Source organism: Zootermopsis nevadensis, unplaced genomic scaffold, assembly GCF_977971745.1.
Source record: "Zootermopsis nevadensis isolate Lab colony 2312 unplaced genomic scaffold, Znev_1.0 Znev_ptg000008l, whole genome shotgun sequence".
Taxonomy (NCBI): domain Eukaryota; kingdom Metazoa; phylum Arthropoda; class Insecta; order Blattodea; family Termopsidae; genus Zootermopsis; species Zootermopsis nevadensis.
The window spans coordinates 9,315,778-9,337,561 of NW_028259140.1; the positions used below are offsets into that span (position 1 = coordinate 9,315,778).

Here is a 21,784-nt window from a genome sequence, read left to right on the forward strand (position 1 = left end):
GTGAACATGTACGAAAACGGGGCATAAATTGCACATATTTCACATTTTATCTACCCTCTAAAACTCTTATGTTTACAAAATATGTTATGACGGCATGAGAAACACAGAAATAGTCAGCTGGGCTGCTAACAGATAAATAAATCATGGTAATGTAACTTAGACACATCAGAATTGTTATTTGCAGATTTAAGAATAATGCTACACGATTTTTGAAACCTCTGAAATATTATAAACCGTTTTTTTCAACTTCGCTAAATTTTTGGTTATTATATACGTACAGGAATTGAAAACTGATGGCCTTGCATTTAAAAAATAAGTATGTCACGCTCAGCGTCTACTGATCATTTTACGAGTTGTACTTTAATTGCGATATGACAACACTCAAGGCTCAATAACATGGGTTTGCACTACTTGTTCGTTGAATACGGACTCGTAGAAGGAATGCAAGTCTTTCGAAATATTCAGCATAAAACTAATTCCATTCTTTTCTCAATAGACAGATCGAGCGGATTATTTGCCAGGCAGCTGGTTTACAGCGCGGCATTACGACAGTCAACCCAAACAAAACCAAAGAGTGTGTCATTTGAAAAGGAAACACATAATCACGTACTACGGTAAATAATGAAATCAGAAGCAGGTCCACCCCCGTGTAATAGACTATCCCAATCTCCCCTCTGACGCTAAAAATAGGTCACTCCGGCTGCTAGGCCGCTGCTCACTCCAGCTGCGTAGGTGCAAACATGGCGTATTCACGAGCAGAACTTGCGTTCATTCTCGAACGTCACTTAGCATCGAAATCGTTCGCTGCTGTTCGTGAATATTTAGCAGTGGCTATCCTGACAAAGAAGTGCAGAATAAGCCTACAAAACACCGACTGATAATAAAATTTCAGGACACAGAAGTATAAATATATTAAATACAGTAAATATATGTCTCCTGCCGGACAGTGTAGCTGTTCTACAAATTCTTCCTAACAAATAAAAACTAAAAAGCAGCTTATTATAATGATGCAACCAAAGCTTATAAATACTTTTATAGTCAGGACTGTGTTTTAAATGGAACGGCCTGTAGTTCCAGATTGTATTTACTAGTTACTAAGTAGTAGCTGTGTAAGCTATTCTTCTAACTCACAACAGACCGCTCTTTAATAAAATTGAATTTGAGTGCTAATCTTGTAGACAGTTTCAAAATGTATTCCTGCAGTTCTGAACAGATCCTACGTGATTGGAGATACAACGTAAGTGCAAAATTCTATAGAGTTATATAAATTATTCCAAATACATATATAATCAACAGACAGACATTGCACTGCACATAAGCATTTATTTACTCGTCTTAGTTACATAAATAAAACTAGAAGTTATCTTAAATAAAACACGAGGATGCGGATTGGATTTGACTGGCACAGGATACAATCCAGTGGCGGCGAGCTCTTGTAAACACGATGACAGTCGGATATTTCTTGACTAGGTAAGCGATTATCAGCTTAAGAATGAAGGTTCTACTACACAGGACAATTCTTCCTTAAAACACAAGAAGTGTTTTTGTAATCATCGCTGTAGAATTATTAACGAATACAACTCACGTGCCATTTTTTTAACGATAAACTGTTTTTGATAAATACAGCGAAGTTCGCTTTAAATGTTGCGTAAAGCAAAGCTTGGTGCTGTTGTGGACTGAAACTAAGTCGCCTGATAACTTTACGTGTTAATCTCCCATACGAAATCGTTTGGTAAACTCTGAAGTGGTTTTGAGAGATAAACTGCAGATATAAACAGACGGACATGAACTCTTCATTATGCGTTCACTTCATGCATTAAGTTTTAAATGCACTTAATTTTAACGGACTATGTTCTACTGATTCCACTGATAATCACCAGGTCTGTTCTGTTCTTTCAATACCACTTAAAGGCGTGGACTTCATCAGCAGCGCTGCTGGACGGAATAGTCACTTACTAGAAACTGAGGAAAGTGACTGGATTATTTTAGAATATAATCTCTTTCTGGATGTCTCTCTTAAGTCTATCTTATTACATGAGCATAATACCCAACTCGTCCAAGGAGTCCTACCAAATGTCCATAGATCAAGTCAACGAAAAGTTGGGACCCGCAGCGCTCAGGCACTTGAAGAACGGGTCGTTACCAGTATAATACCCAAACCTGAAGCATATGTTTCGAGTCATAAATAAAATTACAAACAGTTGATTACTATTAAAAATACCGCGTAGTCACACCAAATTCCTTTAAGATAAATTTTAGTGTTTTTCTCCAATCAACAATCAGGTTTCGGAAATTATTTGCATTCTTAAGTGGTTATAATAAAATTCGCTTCAAACTATACTAGGAACCAAGTAAATTCCAACGAAATTATTTTATTTTGTTTAAAACTTGTATGAAAAGAAGTGGCAAATGAAGCGAGTCACTTTACTCAGAATTATGAGAAGGCAGTAATAATTGTTTCGCGTGTTTCTTTGTAGACAAAAAATATATGAAAATTTTCCTAGAATGTGACACTGGCCAAAATATACTGTTAATCAGCTGTAACAGCGTTGCCAAACTGGCGTCCCTCCGGCCACATCCGGCCCGAGACCACTTGTAACCAGGTCCATGAAATTATTTGTTAATTTTTACTAGATACAAGCTGCTACAGTCTCCTATATATATATATATTTACTTCGAAGAATTTAAAGAAGAAACACTGTAATTATTATAGCATCTGTGGCATCTACTGCGTTACGTACAAGCACCATAAATGCTACTGACTTTAAAATCCTACCATAAAATGTAAGTTTTCCAGGTAAAAGTTGTATAAGACACAAGCTATTGCAGGAGAAAATTACGCAAAATTGTAACTCTGTAGTAATTTGTGTGCATTTCATTAAAATTTATATTTGCACATACATTATGGTAATCTGTATTTTCTAATAAGTACTTTTAAAACAACGAAAATTGGCTATTAGTTTTGAGAAGCAGTGGTACGAGGGTTTCCTGGTCTTTGGGTAGAAGGGAAAAATTATTCTTAAGTCGAATAAAAATTCTGGACCATCCTAATCTATTTAACAACACATTTACATCTGCAGTAAATAACACCAAAACCACTGACGCAAAACAACATATTAATCGTCTCGAAAATGCGTTTTACAAAAACAGGATGCTTATTCATGCATTATGTCTATAGCAATATTAACTCGCCGACGTCATGAAGCGAATCTTTTGTTAAGATGACAATTGTTCTGCTGGATAAATTATTATTTTCGGTATATGGAAAGCATCAGCAGTGTGACTGCAAGACATTTTTTTGGTTTGTTGATACCTGGCGAGAAACTTACTTAACACATGAAAATCGCAGGGCGAAATGCTATAAACACCTTCAGTTGCAATACGAATGATATTAGAACCCAACATTAGCCATACAACCCTAACATACATCTCAACTCCTTTGCAAGCCTCTGTGTCGTTTGTAATGAAAAGACTACGAATGAACCGTTTAGTAAAACAAAGAAAATAATATAACATTCAAAATATACGTTCAAATGTTTGTTTACCATTTTGTCGAACACAAAGTATGAAGCCACACAAATATTATCACTCCTGGCGTAGATTTATATGGCATTTCATTAATAATCAATTTTCTTTGTGTAATTAAAGCTCTATCGACTTTGTGAGGTGAGAAGTGTCTGGAGGGGGCAATCGATCTAGTCACGTGATTTAACTACCCCTTTGGTATGGCTTCTGTTCCTTGTATTTATGAGCTTGCTTTTTCTGTTTTTGTTTCCTTTCTTTATTACGCTATGGAAGGGTTACTTGCGGTGTAAACACGTGTTCACTATAGACTAAATAAGGAATAATGCCCCTCGGTACTTCTTTGAACCTAACCTGACCGTAAGCCATGTTTATGAATCGACGCTACAGTAACTTTACAGAACTCAGACAACTAGAATGGAAACCACCGAAAAAATAAGGGTAAAAATAAATAATTTGAGGACAAAATACACAAAAGAACTGTAGGATAATATCATTAAATATTCTAATAACCGTGTAGCGAGAACGAGTGAGAAGTTATAAATTCTTTTTTAGAGATTTTGAAATAATGTTAATTTATTGTAAAATACGAATGGACAATTATCACACTTTATAGTACCGAAACGTCATATTGTGAAGATTAACTTATATATTATTGATGTGTGTCTTTACACAACAGGTTAAAATTTAGAGTCTCAGTATTAACACACATGCGACATGTTTCGGGTTTAGCAAAGCATCTTCAGGTCCTCGTCTCCCTTCTCTTATCACTACGCTGTTGGTGGACTCTAGAAATGCTTGTTATTTTGGTGTTAAAAACCTTTTAAAATATGTTGTGACATTCGATGTAGTCTACTTAACTGATTATAAAATATGACATAAAAATATAAAATTTATAGAATAAAACCTGTTGTGGATGGCCAATGATAAATTCCTGTCAAAACATTACTGTCACAATTCAGACAATGTGCGGCTCACCAAAGTACATTGAAATTTAGTCTATGTTCAAAATGTTAAAATACTGGAATCGCTTCACGTTGTAAGTGTACTGGCGTTTTACTTGAAATAGTACCATTAGCCGATGTGTGAACTCCATTGAGCCGGAAGTGATGCGCAGAAATCAATAAATGCTCTGGGGATAAGAATTTTGAAAATCTAATGTTATGTTTTTGATTGTCTGGTGGGAAGTTCTAAGTAGTACTACCATTAAATACGAAGTGTTAACCTGTTTTTTTACAGACAGACAACAATAACATAAGCTGGCACACTTATTCAGCAGTAAGTATACAGAAATATGACGAAACTCATAATCAGCAGAAGAAATGCAATGGTATTTTGCTGTCGTTAATAAAATTTTAATTTTTCACTAATCACTAAACGTATTACACTGTACGGCAGCAAACAGTAAATTTCTTCCATTTTGTTATTCGTGATAAGCAAAATATTTTTCAAACAAGAGTAACTAATCTTTATAAAAATATATGTCATGTAACCATTTTTGAAAAACTGACAGTCGTTTCGAGATTCATTCAATATTCAGTCCTTCGATTACGTGGTCACTTTATTCGCTGAATGTAGATGTTATTACGTATGAAAATAAAATGATGCGGGTTCATTCTACACACTAGGCTATTATGCAGGTCTCTGACAGTTCGCCAGCTTATAAAACACGTTTAATGACTTGCTGAATTGCTATGTAATTACTATTATAATTTACAAACAAGGTTAAATTTGAAACTGATGTATATTAATTAAGAGACTAATTATCATTCAGCTGTCTAATCACTCTTACCCAGTCACCGCGAGACCACAGTATCATCTCTACAACAGGTGTTCTGACGTTCAAAAGTCTGCACCTCTGTCGATCTACAAGATACATGGTGGTCGTCATCACTCGATTTACCTCACTGTACCTTGTAGTAATTAACATACCTTCGTTTTCTGAAACTCCCGGGTTCGAACTTCGATCCGGAAACCTACCCAAATTGAGCTTTCTCGTCGATTAACTAAGTTCTTCCAGTCAGATTATGTGATAGTAATCGGTTGTCTTCTAAGTTCTGTATTTTAGGTGCTTAACAACGTTTCGGAGACACATATCATCTCTATCTTCAGTACCGTAGGATTGTTCCTCCGAAACGTCGATAAATTTCTGATTTCACAGCGGGTCTACGTAACCGCCATTCTATCTCATTAGACACTAAATAACCTGCAATTAATACAACTTAATACCCAAGCAGACAAACAATCTTCGCTTACTGCTTTTTTCAGCTAACTAACTACAGAACCCGAATTCACCAATGCCCTCCACCGGACCGTGTCCTGGGTCAACAAAATTTAGTCTCCTTCAACCTATCTGCTTTTGTCTGCTGGATTATATATTTCACAGCTTGTCTAAAAGGTACTTGCTGATAAGATAAGTCGATAATATGATAAGGAGGAAAATAAAATGTGAACTGTATTATGTTTTAAAGGAGAAGCAATGACATTCAGCTACAATTATTACTTTAAATTTCCCAGTCATTCTTGAAGAGCGACTTGCCAATTAAGTTAGCCTCAAAATTTGAGAGGTCTCTTCCAAGGGTCCTTTTACCGTCTTTTGTTTCAAGATGAAACCAAAACTCAGTTTTCGAAACTTAGAACCTCCAGCCCACAGTGACTTAACTATCCCAGCTTAGAAATACTACTTTGTCTCATCAAGTAACATCATTTGAGTCAAAAAATAAACGTCTTCATTAATCATGTAATTTTAAATTCACAATTCTTATTGACCAAATTACATAGCGAAAAGAGAGCAGTCTACATCAAACCACATTCGAAAATAAGCCGGACAAACGTCATCATGACTCGGGTTTCTTTGTTATATTTTCAATACCCTATAAACAAATCCAAAACGTTAAAATATGCCACAAGCGATTTATTCTACATTTCTCTCGAATTATCGTTTATACAAACAAATATGACGCCATGTAATCTTGGTGACTGATACAGAATCTTAAAATAATCGCATAAAAGAAACGAACTGTACTATTTAAACGAACTTCGCGGTAATAATATCTGTAAATGAATTACTTATGCAAGTGAATTTAATAAACGCAAAGCAAATGCAACAGGTGGGTAAGCCATGTAATAGGTTAGCGCCACGAGGTTAAAAGAGTAGAGTAAAACAGTCGAGTGGCAATTTATGAGGTTCATAAGAATGATTTTAATAAAATGTAATAATTAAAACACAGTTTTAGTCAAGTGAAGGACCCGTGTTTATTTCTGTACGTATCTCCGAAGGTGAGAAAATTAATTACCTACAAATCTGTACAATTTCACAAACAGAGAATTCGTACCAAATTATTTATGCGCACAGAATAAATGCAAAATATCAAGTGCATACAGGTTTCATAAAATTGAACGTATATTCTCCAAACCAACTCAATTTTAAGCATCTGAGTTCAAGGAGACATACTGCTCTTTCAAAACTTTGGTATCTACCTACAAGTACACAGGACTCTACAACCGAGAGCAAAAACATAACTTTACATATTATAGCCAGGGGCGTTAAATTTTAATTAAATAAAACTCGTACATTTGCTTAGAAATTTTGTATGATGTTTTTTTGGTGCATTAAAATAAAAGAAGAACACATGGCGAAACAGTGACGTTACGTGTAGCAAATTTAGTTGTCGGGAGACAGTGCACAATAATGGCTAATTATTATAATTATTAAACATTTGAAACCGTCTAAATAATATTTAAGAATTCAGTCCGTACCGCAAATAAAACACAACAACTCACATGCCGTAAAATTACAACATGGGACCACCAACTTTACTTCACCTCCGAAACAAGTTGTGCAATGATTTTTGTGCGAATTTATCATACACCAAATACATGCTACAAGCTCTGCCCACCTCATGCTCCTTGATTTAATTACTCTAATAATATGTGAGAAAGTTCACTAAAAAGCTATGTCTACTATGTGATATACCTTAATAGCAATGGATGAAATGTAGTACGAATCCAGTTACCGTCTGTTTAAGTCGGTTCGTTTGTTAATATAATTTGCACAATAAATAAATATCGATTAAATGCTATCGTTATGTAATATCCCAGTTCCCACTTCAATCATGCATGCCATGAACCATAACTTAAAATATACCACATTCATATTCACAACACTCATAAATACTGACAAAAATATTAAAATTTTAACATGCACTCTTTGTCAAACTAAAAGAAAGCGTAAAATTAAATTAAATATATGGATTACAGTTACCATATATAAACTATGTTATGATCGTACTTTGAAGTTTTTAGTTCTAATAAAAAGTACCAGTTATAATATAATAGCGTTATTTGCTTTATTGCCAGTTCTTGTAACAGATGATTAGCAAATTATATTATCCAGTCATTACGACTTCAACATGGAACTTATTTGATATTTTCATGTAATTTGGATTTTAGTGGTCAACTGTCTGAACTCATGAAAATAATATCTGAAATGGTACTAATATCAAGTTGCTGCGTATCTATACCATAAAATAATTCAAATTACTCAACTTTAACGGACTATTTTACTAATTGTCCAAGCAACTACTATAATTAATTCCAAGTAACTAAGCAGGCAATTAAGAAAGTAAGCACAACCAAGTAACCAAACAATCAAGTACAAGAACTTAGTTTCTGTTAAGCAAATAAGTGAACAATCAAATCATCTAACCGTCTGCAAACAGAAGTTGAAGTATCAAGATATATAATTCTCAAACACGGCAGTAAACTACTTCTCAAAAAACTTCACGGTCTTCAGAGGAGACTTCACCATCGAAACTATAACCTATATGTCTATTTATATTTTATTTCCCTGATCTAAGTTTGAGAACATCGTAACTTGTTTTATTTAACTACCTCAAACCAGCTAAACAAATTTCGAAGTTCCTCGTATCACGTAATTTACATAAGGTCGGAATTGCTCTTCATTGGTACTAAACCCGTGTTCATGAGGGTATAAATCTGTCTTTCGAATCATCTACTGAAACCTACTCCATAATTAACTAATACATTTAATGATTAACAACACGGACACTAACATTTACATTACAGTTTTGTGTCATACTTGAGTCAAATACACACAAATCAGCTAATGGAAATCACGTATACCCATAATTTAAAATCCTTCAAATTAAAATCCTCACAGTATTTGTTAAATATATTTAATATTATGTCCCGTCACTTGTTGAGTTTGCTTTCGGGTTAACACACACAACATGAAAGCTACTTACAGCGTATAGCAAAGAGAACCCCTGCCCCATAGACTGCCCGCAGGTACGTGCGAACAGACCGGTGACCACGTGCTGACTGGTCGTCAAGTCGAACTGACCACAGGATGAATCTCAGCTCATTACAAACGTATCTCTCCGGTAACCATGGTAACCCGAGAATTCTCTCGTAAACATGCGCCCCATTTCCCCACGTGGGCTGTTCCCATTCGCCCCTCTACTCCCCACTCTTCTCTATATGGGGTAGAATATTTTTTTATCGCGTGTTATCGCTGTGTGGCCCCCCCACCTCTCTTCATCGACCCAGAAGTGAAACCCACGCCGGGTACGGCAACCCGCGTGCTCCATCTGCTCATTATTTCCGAATACGTACGAAGTAGGAAATAAAGTCTACATCATCTGTAGACTCTATATGGGCGTGAAAGATCGGATAAAAGAATAAGTGCGTCTGTTAACATTTCAACATTTCGCGTCTGCAGTGGATTTACGTTCGTTGGCTTTTTCTGCCCACTTTTCGCCAGTCGCATAACTGGTAAACCAAGAAACAATTCTGCTCCTTAAGTCCACATTCAAAAGCATCCAAAGGATTTAGATGAAATTTGGCACTAGGTTTCTAAACTAAAATATGTAGGACATATAAATTTTAATATATTATATACCCTACTTCACTTGAAGCTCAATTTACATATCTAAAACAGGCTTCAGTATATAAATCTGACATATTATCAGACCTCATAAAGGTCTGTAACATTTATTTCTGAAACACTTCATATTATATACTTAATGAGAAACGAATATAAATATTTTATATCTCTATGAATCCTATGTTCGTCTTCTCTGCTATAACGTCCTGTGGGCTTTTGTTGACCGACGTTTCAGTAAGAGCGTACTGCCTACACATTCACAGCTCCGAAACGTGTCCACAAGACTTTTCAACTCAGAAAATCAACTTTATCGCAATTAGAACCCCAAATCTTCCCACCTCTAAGTTCCACCCATTTAGACCCAAATATTGAGGCCGCGTGAATAATAATTGTAACAGAAGGCTTTGAACTCATACAGCGATTTATTACAAAGCAAAATTACTTTCTTTACTAATGGCACTATTAAATCTAAGGTACAGGTTTTCAGGTCACAACATGCAGAGATGCTTATTTTTAATCTTCAGAGTCATATTATACGACACACCAGTATTACCATCTACGAGCACATCACCCATTAGTAGAAAATATAATTTTAATCAACGCTTAAAGAATTATAAATACTTTTAGCTAACTGTTCACTTTATTATACCAAAAGTATATACAAACTTACTGGCCACATTAAAAATTTTAGGCTCAGTTTATGGATGTTATTTTTTTTTGTAGCAACATGATTTCAAGGATTAAAAGAGGGTATCGCGGAGGAATATTACATTAGCGGAGCTGAAACATTAGACTGACAGCTAACATCGCATTACAGTTGCAAAACTGATGGGGTCCGATGACAAGTCGGATGGAAATTACTGTGTTATGATATGGTGAGATATCAGGTTCCCACGGCGGCTTGAAGATGGCTGTTTTCTAGGATATATCGCCGTGTAGTCTGATATACTTTTACCGAATTTTCAACATCGGGGCGATAAGTAAGACTAGTGTAATGATATTAATGTAATAAACCCTCGAGAAATTTCTTTGTCAGGACAATGTTCATTTATCGTTATTTTATTAGGCTGACTCACGAGTGATACGACTCAAAAAACCTTTAACACCTTAAACCGAGTACCTAGTGGAATCAGCATACACAAATACATTATTACTATTATTATTATTATTATTATAATTATTATTATCCCATCTCTTCACCACTTTATGTACTTCCATGTACCCGAGACAGACCTTGTCCCTAAGGTACATAGGGCAGCAGCTATTTCCGGGATACATATTTGTTTTTAGCAAGTGCCACGTGTCTTATATAATTTTATTTTATGAAAGCGTCTTCCGAATGATGTATGAAGTTCCCAAAATGGCGGTCTTCTGCAGTTCCCTGATGTCGTGTTCGCCCGGGATGTTGGCCAAATATTTCCTGAGTGACCTGGAGACAGTTCCTGTCGCTCCTATAACTACTGGGATTACTTTTGCTTTCAATTTCCACATTCTCTGTATTTCTATGAGAAGGTCTTTGTATTTCAATATCTTCTCTGCTTCCTTCTTACTCACATTTTATTATTATTATTATTATTATTGTTGTTGTTGTTGTTGTTGTTACACCCAATGCTTTAAATATTATTGACATTTTCAAGGGCAAATAAATTTGAAATTTCATCATGGAGTCATCCGGTATTCGTGCGCCTACAAGGCAAATAAGATAATTTTATATTTTAAGTGAAAGCAGTGCATTAAGACTTCATCTAGATGCGCCGTTGCTGCAAATTACATTTGACAGACATTTGGACATATTTAGCAAAAACATCTCCTTTGAGGACGCTTTATATACAAGGGAAAGTTTTTACAATTATTATTTGTTTTTATTTAATTTTATACATTTTTGATGCTTATCAAATAACTCACCTTCCACGCGGCATGTAGTGTACAATGGTTTTTAATTACGCGACACGAAGCTACTCGTGCTAGGACATTAAACATCATCATCATCATCATCATCATGTTGTGATGTTTGTTGTTAAGAGTCTACAAGATTGTCCTTTGTGTACGAAATAATATGAGATGGACTCGCAGATATTACGTGTAATTTGAATCGGCGAAATGCAGCGCAGATGTGGCGTGTTTATGCTCATTCAGAACGGCTGGAAACTGATTTTTCGTCCGTTAATGGACAAAGGGATTATGACCACATGATCAGAGAGGGCAGGGCACATAATTCACACATATCAAAGTTGGCTGCTTTCACATGCCACGTTCACAAGTGAAACCATGCGAGTGATAATGCAATGTGACACAGTATCGTGGCTGACTATGCAATCTTCAGAGATTGTCATGTCGTTTATGTTCAGTGCCATCTACCACGGCGCACGAAAGAAATGGCATGTGAATTCCGGAACAAACAGGCGTTTCTCATTTATTATCTCTTTAGTTAAAGTACAGTATTTCTTACAGTAATCGATCAAAAGATCGTGTATAGTGTAAAGACTGCCGTGTTATCAGCACAGCCAACAAATATCCTCACTACAGTTGAAAGTCACGCGTCTCTTTACGCCCACATATTTCTTACCAGAAATTACTCAAAGGTTGTCGGTTAAATCTAATATGCATATGCAAATTAATTTATTTTAAACCCTATTATACATGCCGCCCAGATAAAATTTTATCACTGTTCTCAAAATGAGTGCCCAGCACAAGAACGATACGCAACTATTAAGAGCAATATTTTTTAATGTGGGTTATATTAAACAGAAAATCAAAACAAATCACCCTTCTTCAGTGCACATTTGTACGTATGATTAACTTCGTTAACAAACAGTTTGTATCTGCAACTAACTAAAGCAGCCTACCCATTCATCGCCAAAAATCTCTTAACATAAACTATACTTAATGATGATATTGTTTATTTTTATAATAATTACAGTTACGTGCATATTAGATTTTTAAAGAGACACGTAGAAAAATAATTTTTATAAGTGATGTAAAAAACATCTATACATTTAACTTCTTAACTGATACATACAAGAAACAAATACTAAATTGTTCTTATTTATTTATAATTCAGGTTAAAGAAATTAAGGTATGTGACGTGTATCTTTGGTATTATTTAGTGCCGTATAAGAGCAATGTGATAAAACTTTGTAAATAACGAATAAATCGCTTTATGTATTGGTTGCCTAATGACGAAACAGCGGTCATTGTAGACTGGAAACCTCCATTTAAAAAGAAGAAGAAGAAACTGTATGAAGTGTGGGATATAAAAGACTGAGATGCAAAACACACATAATTTCAAGCGACACGCTTCAAGAAGATACTTTCGCCATATGTAACGTGCGTAACAGACGAAGCAATGAATAAATAAAAACAACACTTAATTGAAATGGCTGTCTTGTAGGTTACTGCGCCGTCAAGTCTGATAAAAGTTTACGGACGTTTCGGATGTGCCTACTGCGCTGATGATGGACGTGGTAAGCACCTCTCAGACGTCGGTAAACTACAATAATACGACGCAATAACTCAGAAGACAGCCATCTTCAAATTCGCAGTTCTGAGAACACGAAATTTTACACGGCTGTAGTTAACCTGTTATTTTTTTTCAGTTCAGTGACTGATATTTACCTGAACAATGAAAGCGTCAGTAACCGTAGACTGTGGAGGAAAGCGAGTGTTTGATATCAAAGTAGTGACCGTCCGTCCGTGTGGAAAAAGCGATTGATCGTGCCTTGTTAACACTAAACACAATTCGATCCTCAAAGTTAAAGAGGCGCGAAATGACCGGAAAAACAGGTGGACTTGAAGTAATTATAGACGCTGTCCTATCATCCACAGGTCGGTGGACCATCACCGGAATTAATCTTTTGTCCTGTGACCACCAGCTTCATAAAACGTACGCTAGGTTGAGCCACAAGGATTTCGTGCAAGAACGAACTATTTCTTCATCATAACTAGGATATCAATAACATTCACAAGATTTTTTTTACAGATCAATAATTTGCTATTACATATTGTCGAGAAAGCATTTATAGTACTTCTTTAAACAATTCGTCACTATGGTGACGTACTTTTGGAGTTCTAAAAGATTTGTCCGTTAACCCTGCCTTGTATTCGGGAGACCCCATGCACCAACTACACTTACATAGAATTACCTCAGTTTATTCTGGAAAACACCGCGTAGGATCCTAAATTAGGCCACAGTCGCTTCGAATCCTTTAGCAGGAGTATCATAACAGCTGTGTAACAAACGAATATAGTCCTATAATCATTATGCCGTAAGGTCGAAAACAGCTTATCACCGATGACACACAATAGTACACACAAGCGCGATAGACATCGCTTATTACATTTTACGTGAATTATAAAAGTAATATATATATTATATTAAAATAAAAATTCATATCCGTCAGAGTAACATGATTCAGATTTACTAAAAACAGTAATATCCGTTTCAGACCTTCTACCGCCATCCTTTGGGGCGTAACGCAGAATTATCCTTGCAAAAGTAACACAAGTCCATGATACCAGCAAGTCCTTTACAGAAAAATCCACAAACAGAATCTACTCATTCAAATGAAAAGCATTTCAAGCGTTAAGGTTTGAACATTTTATTGGATCATACCCTTAAATAAACTTAAGATTTTCCACCATGTGCAATGGAAAGGACAGAAACTCTCTTGCTGAAGGCAACACACACACGTGCGCATAATCCTTGACACGGGTGTTCAGCTGAGCGCTACGCCCCCCCCCCCCCAACACCACTTCCTATACACCATAAGCTTATTATATCTATCCATATGGGAGGAGTCGAAGCTTTGCGGCATTCAAATAACCTTAGCTCTGCAAAGGTAAGGTGTTCAAGCGGAAAACCAGGAATATGCCACGAGACCGTTTCATCTACATGCGATGCCTCATTGGAACATCACACTGGATGAGAAGCCTTTGTAAAATGTTTGTGTGGTTTGGCATGGGAGAGGTGAGGAGTTGATTTTACAAAGTGGGTAGGTTACAAGTTAAGAACGCTTGGATAAATCAACAGCAACATTCAAATTACGTATATAAACTTTTAAAATTGAATTTTTATAAGTATTAAAACTTTTGTCATTGGCGGAGGAAATGTTATGGTTCTAAAGGATTAGACCTTGTAGGTTCCAAAATATTCGCACTGTTAGTGTTTATAAACCTTGTCATATAGATTTCAAATATAATCTCACAGTAATTAATAAATTATAACTACTAAATTATCTCACGCTTTTGTGTTGTTTATAAAACTGGGGATCTTGTGCAAACGGTAAAAAGTTTTGATCCATAAATGGCGGGAAATTTCTTGATCAGCTCAGAGACTATCAGATTCTCAAGAAGAATTCTGCTCCATAAAGTTATGTAACTAAGAATTTAAAATATTTCAAAGGTTAAAACCAATATCAGACTTCCAGAAAACCATTTTGAATTCAGGTAGCGCCAACTACAAGACAACACGAGTATTATTCATATAATTTACGACAACCATCTTATTGTTACTGACGACACGCCGTTAGATTCTATAATTTATCTGCTGTTGAACTCTCTGAAATAAAACTTAAACTACAATTGAACAAAGTTTACTAAATCCTTACTGAAACAAACGGTAGAACGTCTTGGATCGAAGATCAATGTCTGACAGGCTTTCTGCATTACAGGAAAAGCACGGACGAACATCCATGCCAGAGGGGGATTCAATCCCGAAGTGATAAAAAGACGTTCATGCGCAACTTATGTGACGTAGAGCGTGATCACTTTCAACCATACTTATGAATTAACTCGAGACGGATAACCCGATTTTTATTAAATTCAATATCGGAGAACTTTGTCAAAAATTGTCTAACCATTTCAGTTTCCAGTCAGATCAGATGATTTTAACGACTACTTTAAATAGAGCATAAATACTTTTCAAGTTTAAATAAAATACTTTCGTAAAAAGTTATATAAACTGATTTTTTGCTTCAATATGAAAAATAATTTTCATAAGTATATTTTACAGCTTTCTATTGCAAACATTCAGTACACACTCTAAGTTTTGAAGCTTTAATGATTTTTAACACTTTCTTCCGGTAAAAGCGGAGATATTTGCCTAATGTTAGTCGTGTCCGCCTCCTTCCAAATTCCATTCTTAACTGTCCTGCAATTTAAAAGCAGGCTATACAACCCAATAATCACCAAAATCAACATAAATGAAGACGAAAATTTTTACTTTATCATTTGGTCTGAGCAGTAGTTCGAAAGCAGTGTTATAACTCGACTGGCACAAGATAGTCTTTCATACAGCACCGCATTTCAAATAAACCATTCTTCTGCTAAACAACGAATATATTTATAGCTCGCGTTCGGTGTCTGCTACCCTTTGTTCGTTCACGCGTCAGAAAATTGTACTTGTCTACAAACGAGACGTTCTCCAAGGGCATCAATTCTCATCAAGTGATTTACTGACTTTAGAAAATAAAGAATCAGCCATAAAATCTTTACAAAAGTGTAACTTATTGTTCCTGTGGTCTCTTAAAGAAAACAGTACCAGGAAAACTGTAGATAAAACAGCACAGTCTAAAATTACAGATTTCGTGAAGTTTCAGTCATTGGTTGGTTAATTATACTAATATTATGTTATGAATTATCCATTGTTTCAAGTAACTTACAAAATGTTTCGCAATTTGGCACAGAATATATCAAATATAACTGAGATATTAGATAACGCCCAACATAATGTTAATATAAGAATAAATTGTAGGATTTGAGGATCTCGCGGCGATGAGTCTGAAGATGGCTGAAACGTCGGTAAACTTCTACCAGACTACACGGCGCAACAACCCAGAAGACAGCCATCCTAAGAATCAATTGCTAGGCGAATTTTAAACATTTGACATGGCCGCGTGATACATACCCCGCCCACACCATCTTCTTCGTCTGATCATCCTGAAAAAATCTGGTTGTCCCTTGATATCCTGATGTACACTGTTTATATCAACTGCTATTAGCTTACCTTGATGAGCTTCGCCATTGTCTTAGCACCATGGTAACAGGGCGGCAAACAGTCCTCGAGGCGGCCGGCAGGTAAAAACGGGACTTGCGTTGAGCTGGATGGGTAGCACTTCCTCAGGAGACTACTGGTGTTCTTCAGCTGCCCGCCTTGCATGCCACGCAGGCCCCCAGAAGAAGTCGAAGTCGTCCCCGCTCGCCTCCAAGAACTGCCACCACCACTTCCGCTTCCTCCAACATCCGCGTCACCTTCTTCGCTTCCTGCCTCCGTCTCCTCAGCCAAGGGGCTCACGGGCCGTGCCATGTTGCCGGCACTGAAGCTAGGTACCGGGAGAAGGAAGCTCTCCTGCAAAACAATGTCAACGGTCAGAGTCCCGACTCCCGACATGTCCCGTGTTGTTGGCGAACTTCTCCGAGCAGGGGTCCCTCCTGAGAAGCTGACAGTTGCATACTTGGTTAACAAATTCCCCACCTTTCATGGAACCTTACGGTCCATTGCTCTGTTCATAAAAGCCGCCAATTGGTACCTGTGGTGATGCACTAGACGCCGGAAATGCGTCTGCATCTCTTTCTACATTCGTCCGATCGATCGTACAGACGTCAGAATATAAATCATAACTGTCGACTGCCTGTAATACGCCAGAAACCTTCAAATTAACCGCACACTCGATACGACGCAGTTAATTATCGCACTAAAGTTCCGTCAAAGATCACCAGATGCGCATGCATTATCATAGACAAAATTATAATTTTACATTTTGGTAAGATAACTCTGAAGTATCAGCATAACCAGGCGGTTGACTATTCTTAAAATTAGTCATACGTCATAAAATCGTTACAAATAAAACATACTGAATGCGAAATGTGATATATAAAACGTCAAAACTGGCGGTTAATCTGTAACTTGCCTACGGACAATACATTGCAGATATACGTCAATTATATCTTCTGTATTACGTTAAATATACTGACTCATTCTCATTCACCGACTATCTATACGTCAAGCAGACGACTGACAAACTAACCATACAAGAATTCGAAAGTTTAATACTATTAAATAAAAGATTGACATTGGACACGATCCTGAGATAGTCGAACAAAGTTCATAAATTTAAAATTTATTTCCGTACATATATCAACAAACAACTCCACGTTCATAAAAGCGTTGTGAAAACACATACGGTTCTTTTAATTTGATTAGCACAGAACCAGGTCCGCGAGTCCTTCATGAAAAATTAACAGTCGCTCAGCTAGTCATGAAATTTCATAAACAGATTTCACGGTTTCGACTTGGATTTAAAAAATAAATTAATCGTTTCAGAAGTTTTGACACCTCATACCATGCTCTTGCCGGATCGAAATTAACGCTACAGGTAGAATTAACCCCCCCCCCCCCAACCACTTCATCACCATTATCTATTGCAACAAGCAACAGGTAACTGTGAAGATTTCTGTCTTCTGGGTTGTTGCGCTGTGTAGTCTGGTAGATGTTTACCAACGTTTCAGAGGTCATACTGCCTCCGTCATCGATGATCGCCCTGATGACGGAGGCAGTATGACCTCTGAAACGTTGGTAAACATCGACCAGACTACACAGCGCAACAACCCAGAAGACAGAAATCTTCATACTCACCGCTGTGAAAACCTCAAATCATACGTGGTAACTGTGACTTCGCCGTCACCACGGCACGAACTCTGTACCTCCATCAGTCATCACAGGCTGTACTGAAAGAGTCTGTCTTCGAAAAATAAATGTTCGCACAATATTCAGCACATGGCATCACCTTAACAAGATCTATGGTCCAACAGATGATCCCGTACCTAATGGATCCTAAAATTCATCCACCTAAAGTCCATTGTTTGTAATACCAGTGCCGCACCAGATTAATTTATTGGACGAAAACATAAATTACAATAAAGAATAACAAAGAAGGTCTGTTAGGTGTCAGGAACTTAAACTGAAAATAAACTCCAAGGAAACCAAGAATATGTTCATATCTCGTAAAAAGACTGAAGGAAAAACAACACAAAGGCAGCTAATAATCTTTAAAAAATGTGGCTAAGTTCAAATATTCGGGAAAATACAGTAACAAATCAAAATCACAAACATGATTAAATTAATGGCACATTAAACTAGGGAAATGCTTGCTACTACTCAGTTCTGTGAATTCTGTATTCCCGTCCTGTATTTAAACCAAACGATGTTCTTGGCCGTAAAAGTTATTTTTTACTCGTGCGAGACTGGGTCTCTGACCGTACGAGAAGAATACATGAAGTGCCTTTGAGATCAGGGTGTAGAGAAGAATATTTGGATCTAAGCGGAAGTAACAGGTAAGTGAAGAAAAATGCATGGCGAGGAGATTCATAATTTGTACTCTTCGCCAAATATTTATTAAAATGTATTGTGTGAGAGGTTTCTGGACGTGTAGCACGGGGATATAAGTAATGCATCAACATTCTAATGAGAATACCTTACGGGAAGAGACAAATTAGGAAGAAACCCAGACACAGATGGGAGGATAATATTAAAAACGTTATAAAAGAAACAGAGGGTGAGAATGACGACTGGTATCATCTGACTCAGGTATAGGACCGGTGGCAAAGTCTTGTGAACTGGATAATGAATCTTCTCGTTTCCTCGGATAGCTGGGAGATTATTGGCTTCTCAAAGGCTCTACAACGGCGTTGGTTAATACTGTAATAGGTCCCAAGGCTTACCTTGTCCTCAGAGATGGGTCGCAAAGTAGAGGGGTCATCAGGTGAGACGGGTGCGGGGAGGTTTTGCGTGGTAGAAGATGTGCCTCCCGGGAACCTTCGCCCCCATGACTCCTCGATGCGAAGTTGGATGCCGGCCAGACACGCGGCCTCCTCTTTGCTGCACGGCAGATCCCCATCCAAAACCAGCTGCAGCAGCTGGAACAATCAGAGTGCTCGTCAAAACAAACAGTAGACACCACTGACCGTTATAATTGGGAGGTCTTCCATCGATTAGCCCGTTCTTACTGGGCGTTACGTGATATTCCACAGTCTCCAACAAACGTAAATGCAAAACGCCCTGGAAAAAGGGATTAACAAATGCAAGAAATATTTGATGAATATATGTACGGTTAGGAATAAACCGCCAATTTAGTTTGGCAACAACAGATTTAAATGTAAGATTTGAGGTTTTCACAGCGGCGAGTATGAAGATTTCTGTCTTCTGGGTTGTTGCGCTGTGTAGACTGGTCGATGTTTCATCGCCCTGATGACGGAGGCAGTATGACCTCTGAGACGTTTGTTAACATCGACTAGATTACACACCGCAACAACCCAGAAGACAGAAATCTTCAACAGATTTAAATACGAAATAAACACACGTCAAGAAAAATCTGGGAGCCAAAATAAAATCACTATTTGTAATAAGGAGTTAAAGATGTGAAAAAACAAGTAATTTCACATGAGAATAGTAAATTAAAATAATTGACATCGTTATAAATTAAGGAGTTTAAAACGATCTTACATCTGAAACCCTTCCCATCTAAAGTCATGCATCCAGTTGTATTTTTACTTACTACCACAGAAGTCAGAAGGCCGCCAACAGAGCATGTAAGTATGGAATAAATTGTATTGTTCACATCCACTTACAACCTTTTAGGTCCTTATAAATGGCATGTAAAATTGTCTTTTGGACTTCCATACATTGTGCAATTATAAAATTACGGAATTCTCATTTGAATCTCTTCCATTAGAACATCTACAATAAATCTGAATACAAAAAAATGTACACTAAAACTTGTAAAAATACACGAATTGTAGTTCATTGACAAGAAGTGGTCCTCAGTTCTGCATTTGGTTAGAATGAAGTACATAAAGTCTATTTGACAACAGTATTCTTTATTTTTATCTTCTTTACTTCTTTCTTTTTAACATCAAGATAAACTAAGCTAATCCCATGAAAGTTGTTGACTTCAGGAATTAAGCAAGGGGACCCTATTTCGAGAATCGGTTTTTTTACCAAAAAAACCTGGCACATTTCATGCGAGATTCGTCCATTATCCTTTCTCATTCTACAAGTACACTTTCCGGATACTGAAGTTAGCAAACATTAGAGGTGTACAATTTTCCTAACAATAAATTTGTTATTAATACGTTGGCGTATGGAAATCTCATTCTCTCCGACATACTGATAGCTCATTACTGCAGTCCAACAAGGAACAAGGGCTCAATTATTTCCCAGAATAGCTTGGGCAAACAGGGCAAGCAGGAAGTATGAAGCTGTTACAAGTCACACGTCACCTCTGCATAATGCAATATAAAAGCAACGCATCCAGTTGAAGACGTCCAGAAAGCTTATACAGCGGATGGTCACTGACAACACAGACTAAGTATACCTCAAAATGCAAAAGTACATCTTCCTTCAAATTCCCTCCTAACTCATTATTCATAACGAATCTACCACATTTCATTCAATCATTTTAACAGTAGGTAAAACGTCATCGAATAAATGACTGACCAAACAACATCTGATTTAGTTTCAAATTTGTGTACAGCGTATCCTTTGCAAATGTGATGATTACAGAACACAATTTTCAATAATATCTTTTTTTCTTTAAGTTTTGATAACTGGAGTTCAAAGACGAAATTTTAGAATTTCGGTTTTCGGGTATGAACCTAGCCGAATGTTGCTAATTTTTCGACGTTTTGGCAAACACTGCAGTTACCATCTTCACGCTCATGCCCGAAAGCCGAAGTTGTATATTTTAATAATATCTTAACAAACCGAACAAATTACCTCACCACCTTGTCGCTACAATCGAGAAGACGGCCATCTTCGTACTCACCACCATGAAAACCTCATATCTTACTTTTCATAAATTACAATTATTTAAACAAAGTGATCATGAAAATATTTCCCCCTATGAAGGAAGAAGTTACTCAAGAATTTAGATTATTATATGACGAGGCTTTTACAACAGGCATTTATTTTCTGAGCGAGTGTACGATGTCTTTCATCCAAAAGTCTTGAATATAATAAGAACTCTATCTTATACACACTAAATAACATCTTCAGTTGATAAAACACTTGTTTGTAACCCATAAAGAACCACAACGCGCCACTCTGTGAACGGTAGGCAACACAGATGATACAAACCACCAGGCTATATTTTCAACCGTACAGCAATGCTGACGTTCCTTCCGGAAACAAATCAATTTACCGAGCAAAGACTAAATTAACTTTTCTCGCTTCTTTTTAATACAATTATTTCTTCAGTACGCCTCAGGCGTTACACTTTAGTTGCAGGTTAGCAAATATCTTACAATAAATATTTCTTGGAATCAGGTCACTGCTTCGTATCTCGCTCACTAATCCGTCCC

At 36.8% G+C, this 21,784-nt stretch overlaps 1 protein-coding gene across 9 annotated transcripts in view; it reads right to left on the reverse strand.

Moving 5' to 3' along the window:
• LOC110832898 (1-phosphatidylinositol 4,5-bisphosphate phosphodiesterase epsilon-1) overlaps positions 1-21,784 on the reverse strand; it is a 468,153-nt gene that overhangs the window by 50,291 nt on the left and 396,078 nt on the right. For 8 of the 9 annotated variants that reach the window (XM_087345017.1, XM_087345016.1, XM_087345015.1 and 5 more), the window contains 2 exons: positions 19,148-19,342; positions 16,434-16,775 (listed from right to left, as the gene is read on the reverse strand). In XM_087345017.1, coding sequence (XP_087201143.1) covers positions 16,434-16,775; positions 19,148-19,342 — 537 coding nt within the window. Of the gene's footprint in view, positions 1-8,789; positions 8,894-16,433; positions 16,776-19,147; positions 19,343-21,784 lie in introns of those variants that run through there. The other variant, XM_087345022.1, reaches the window with a different exon arrangement.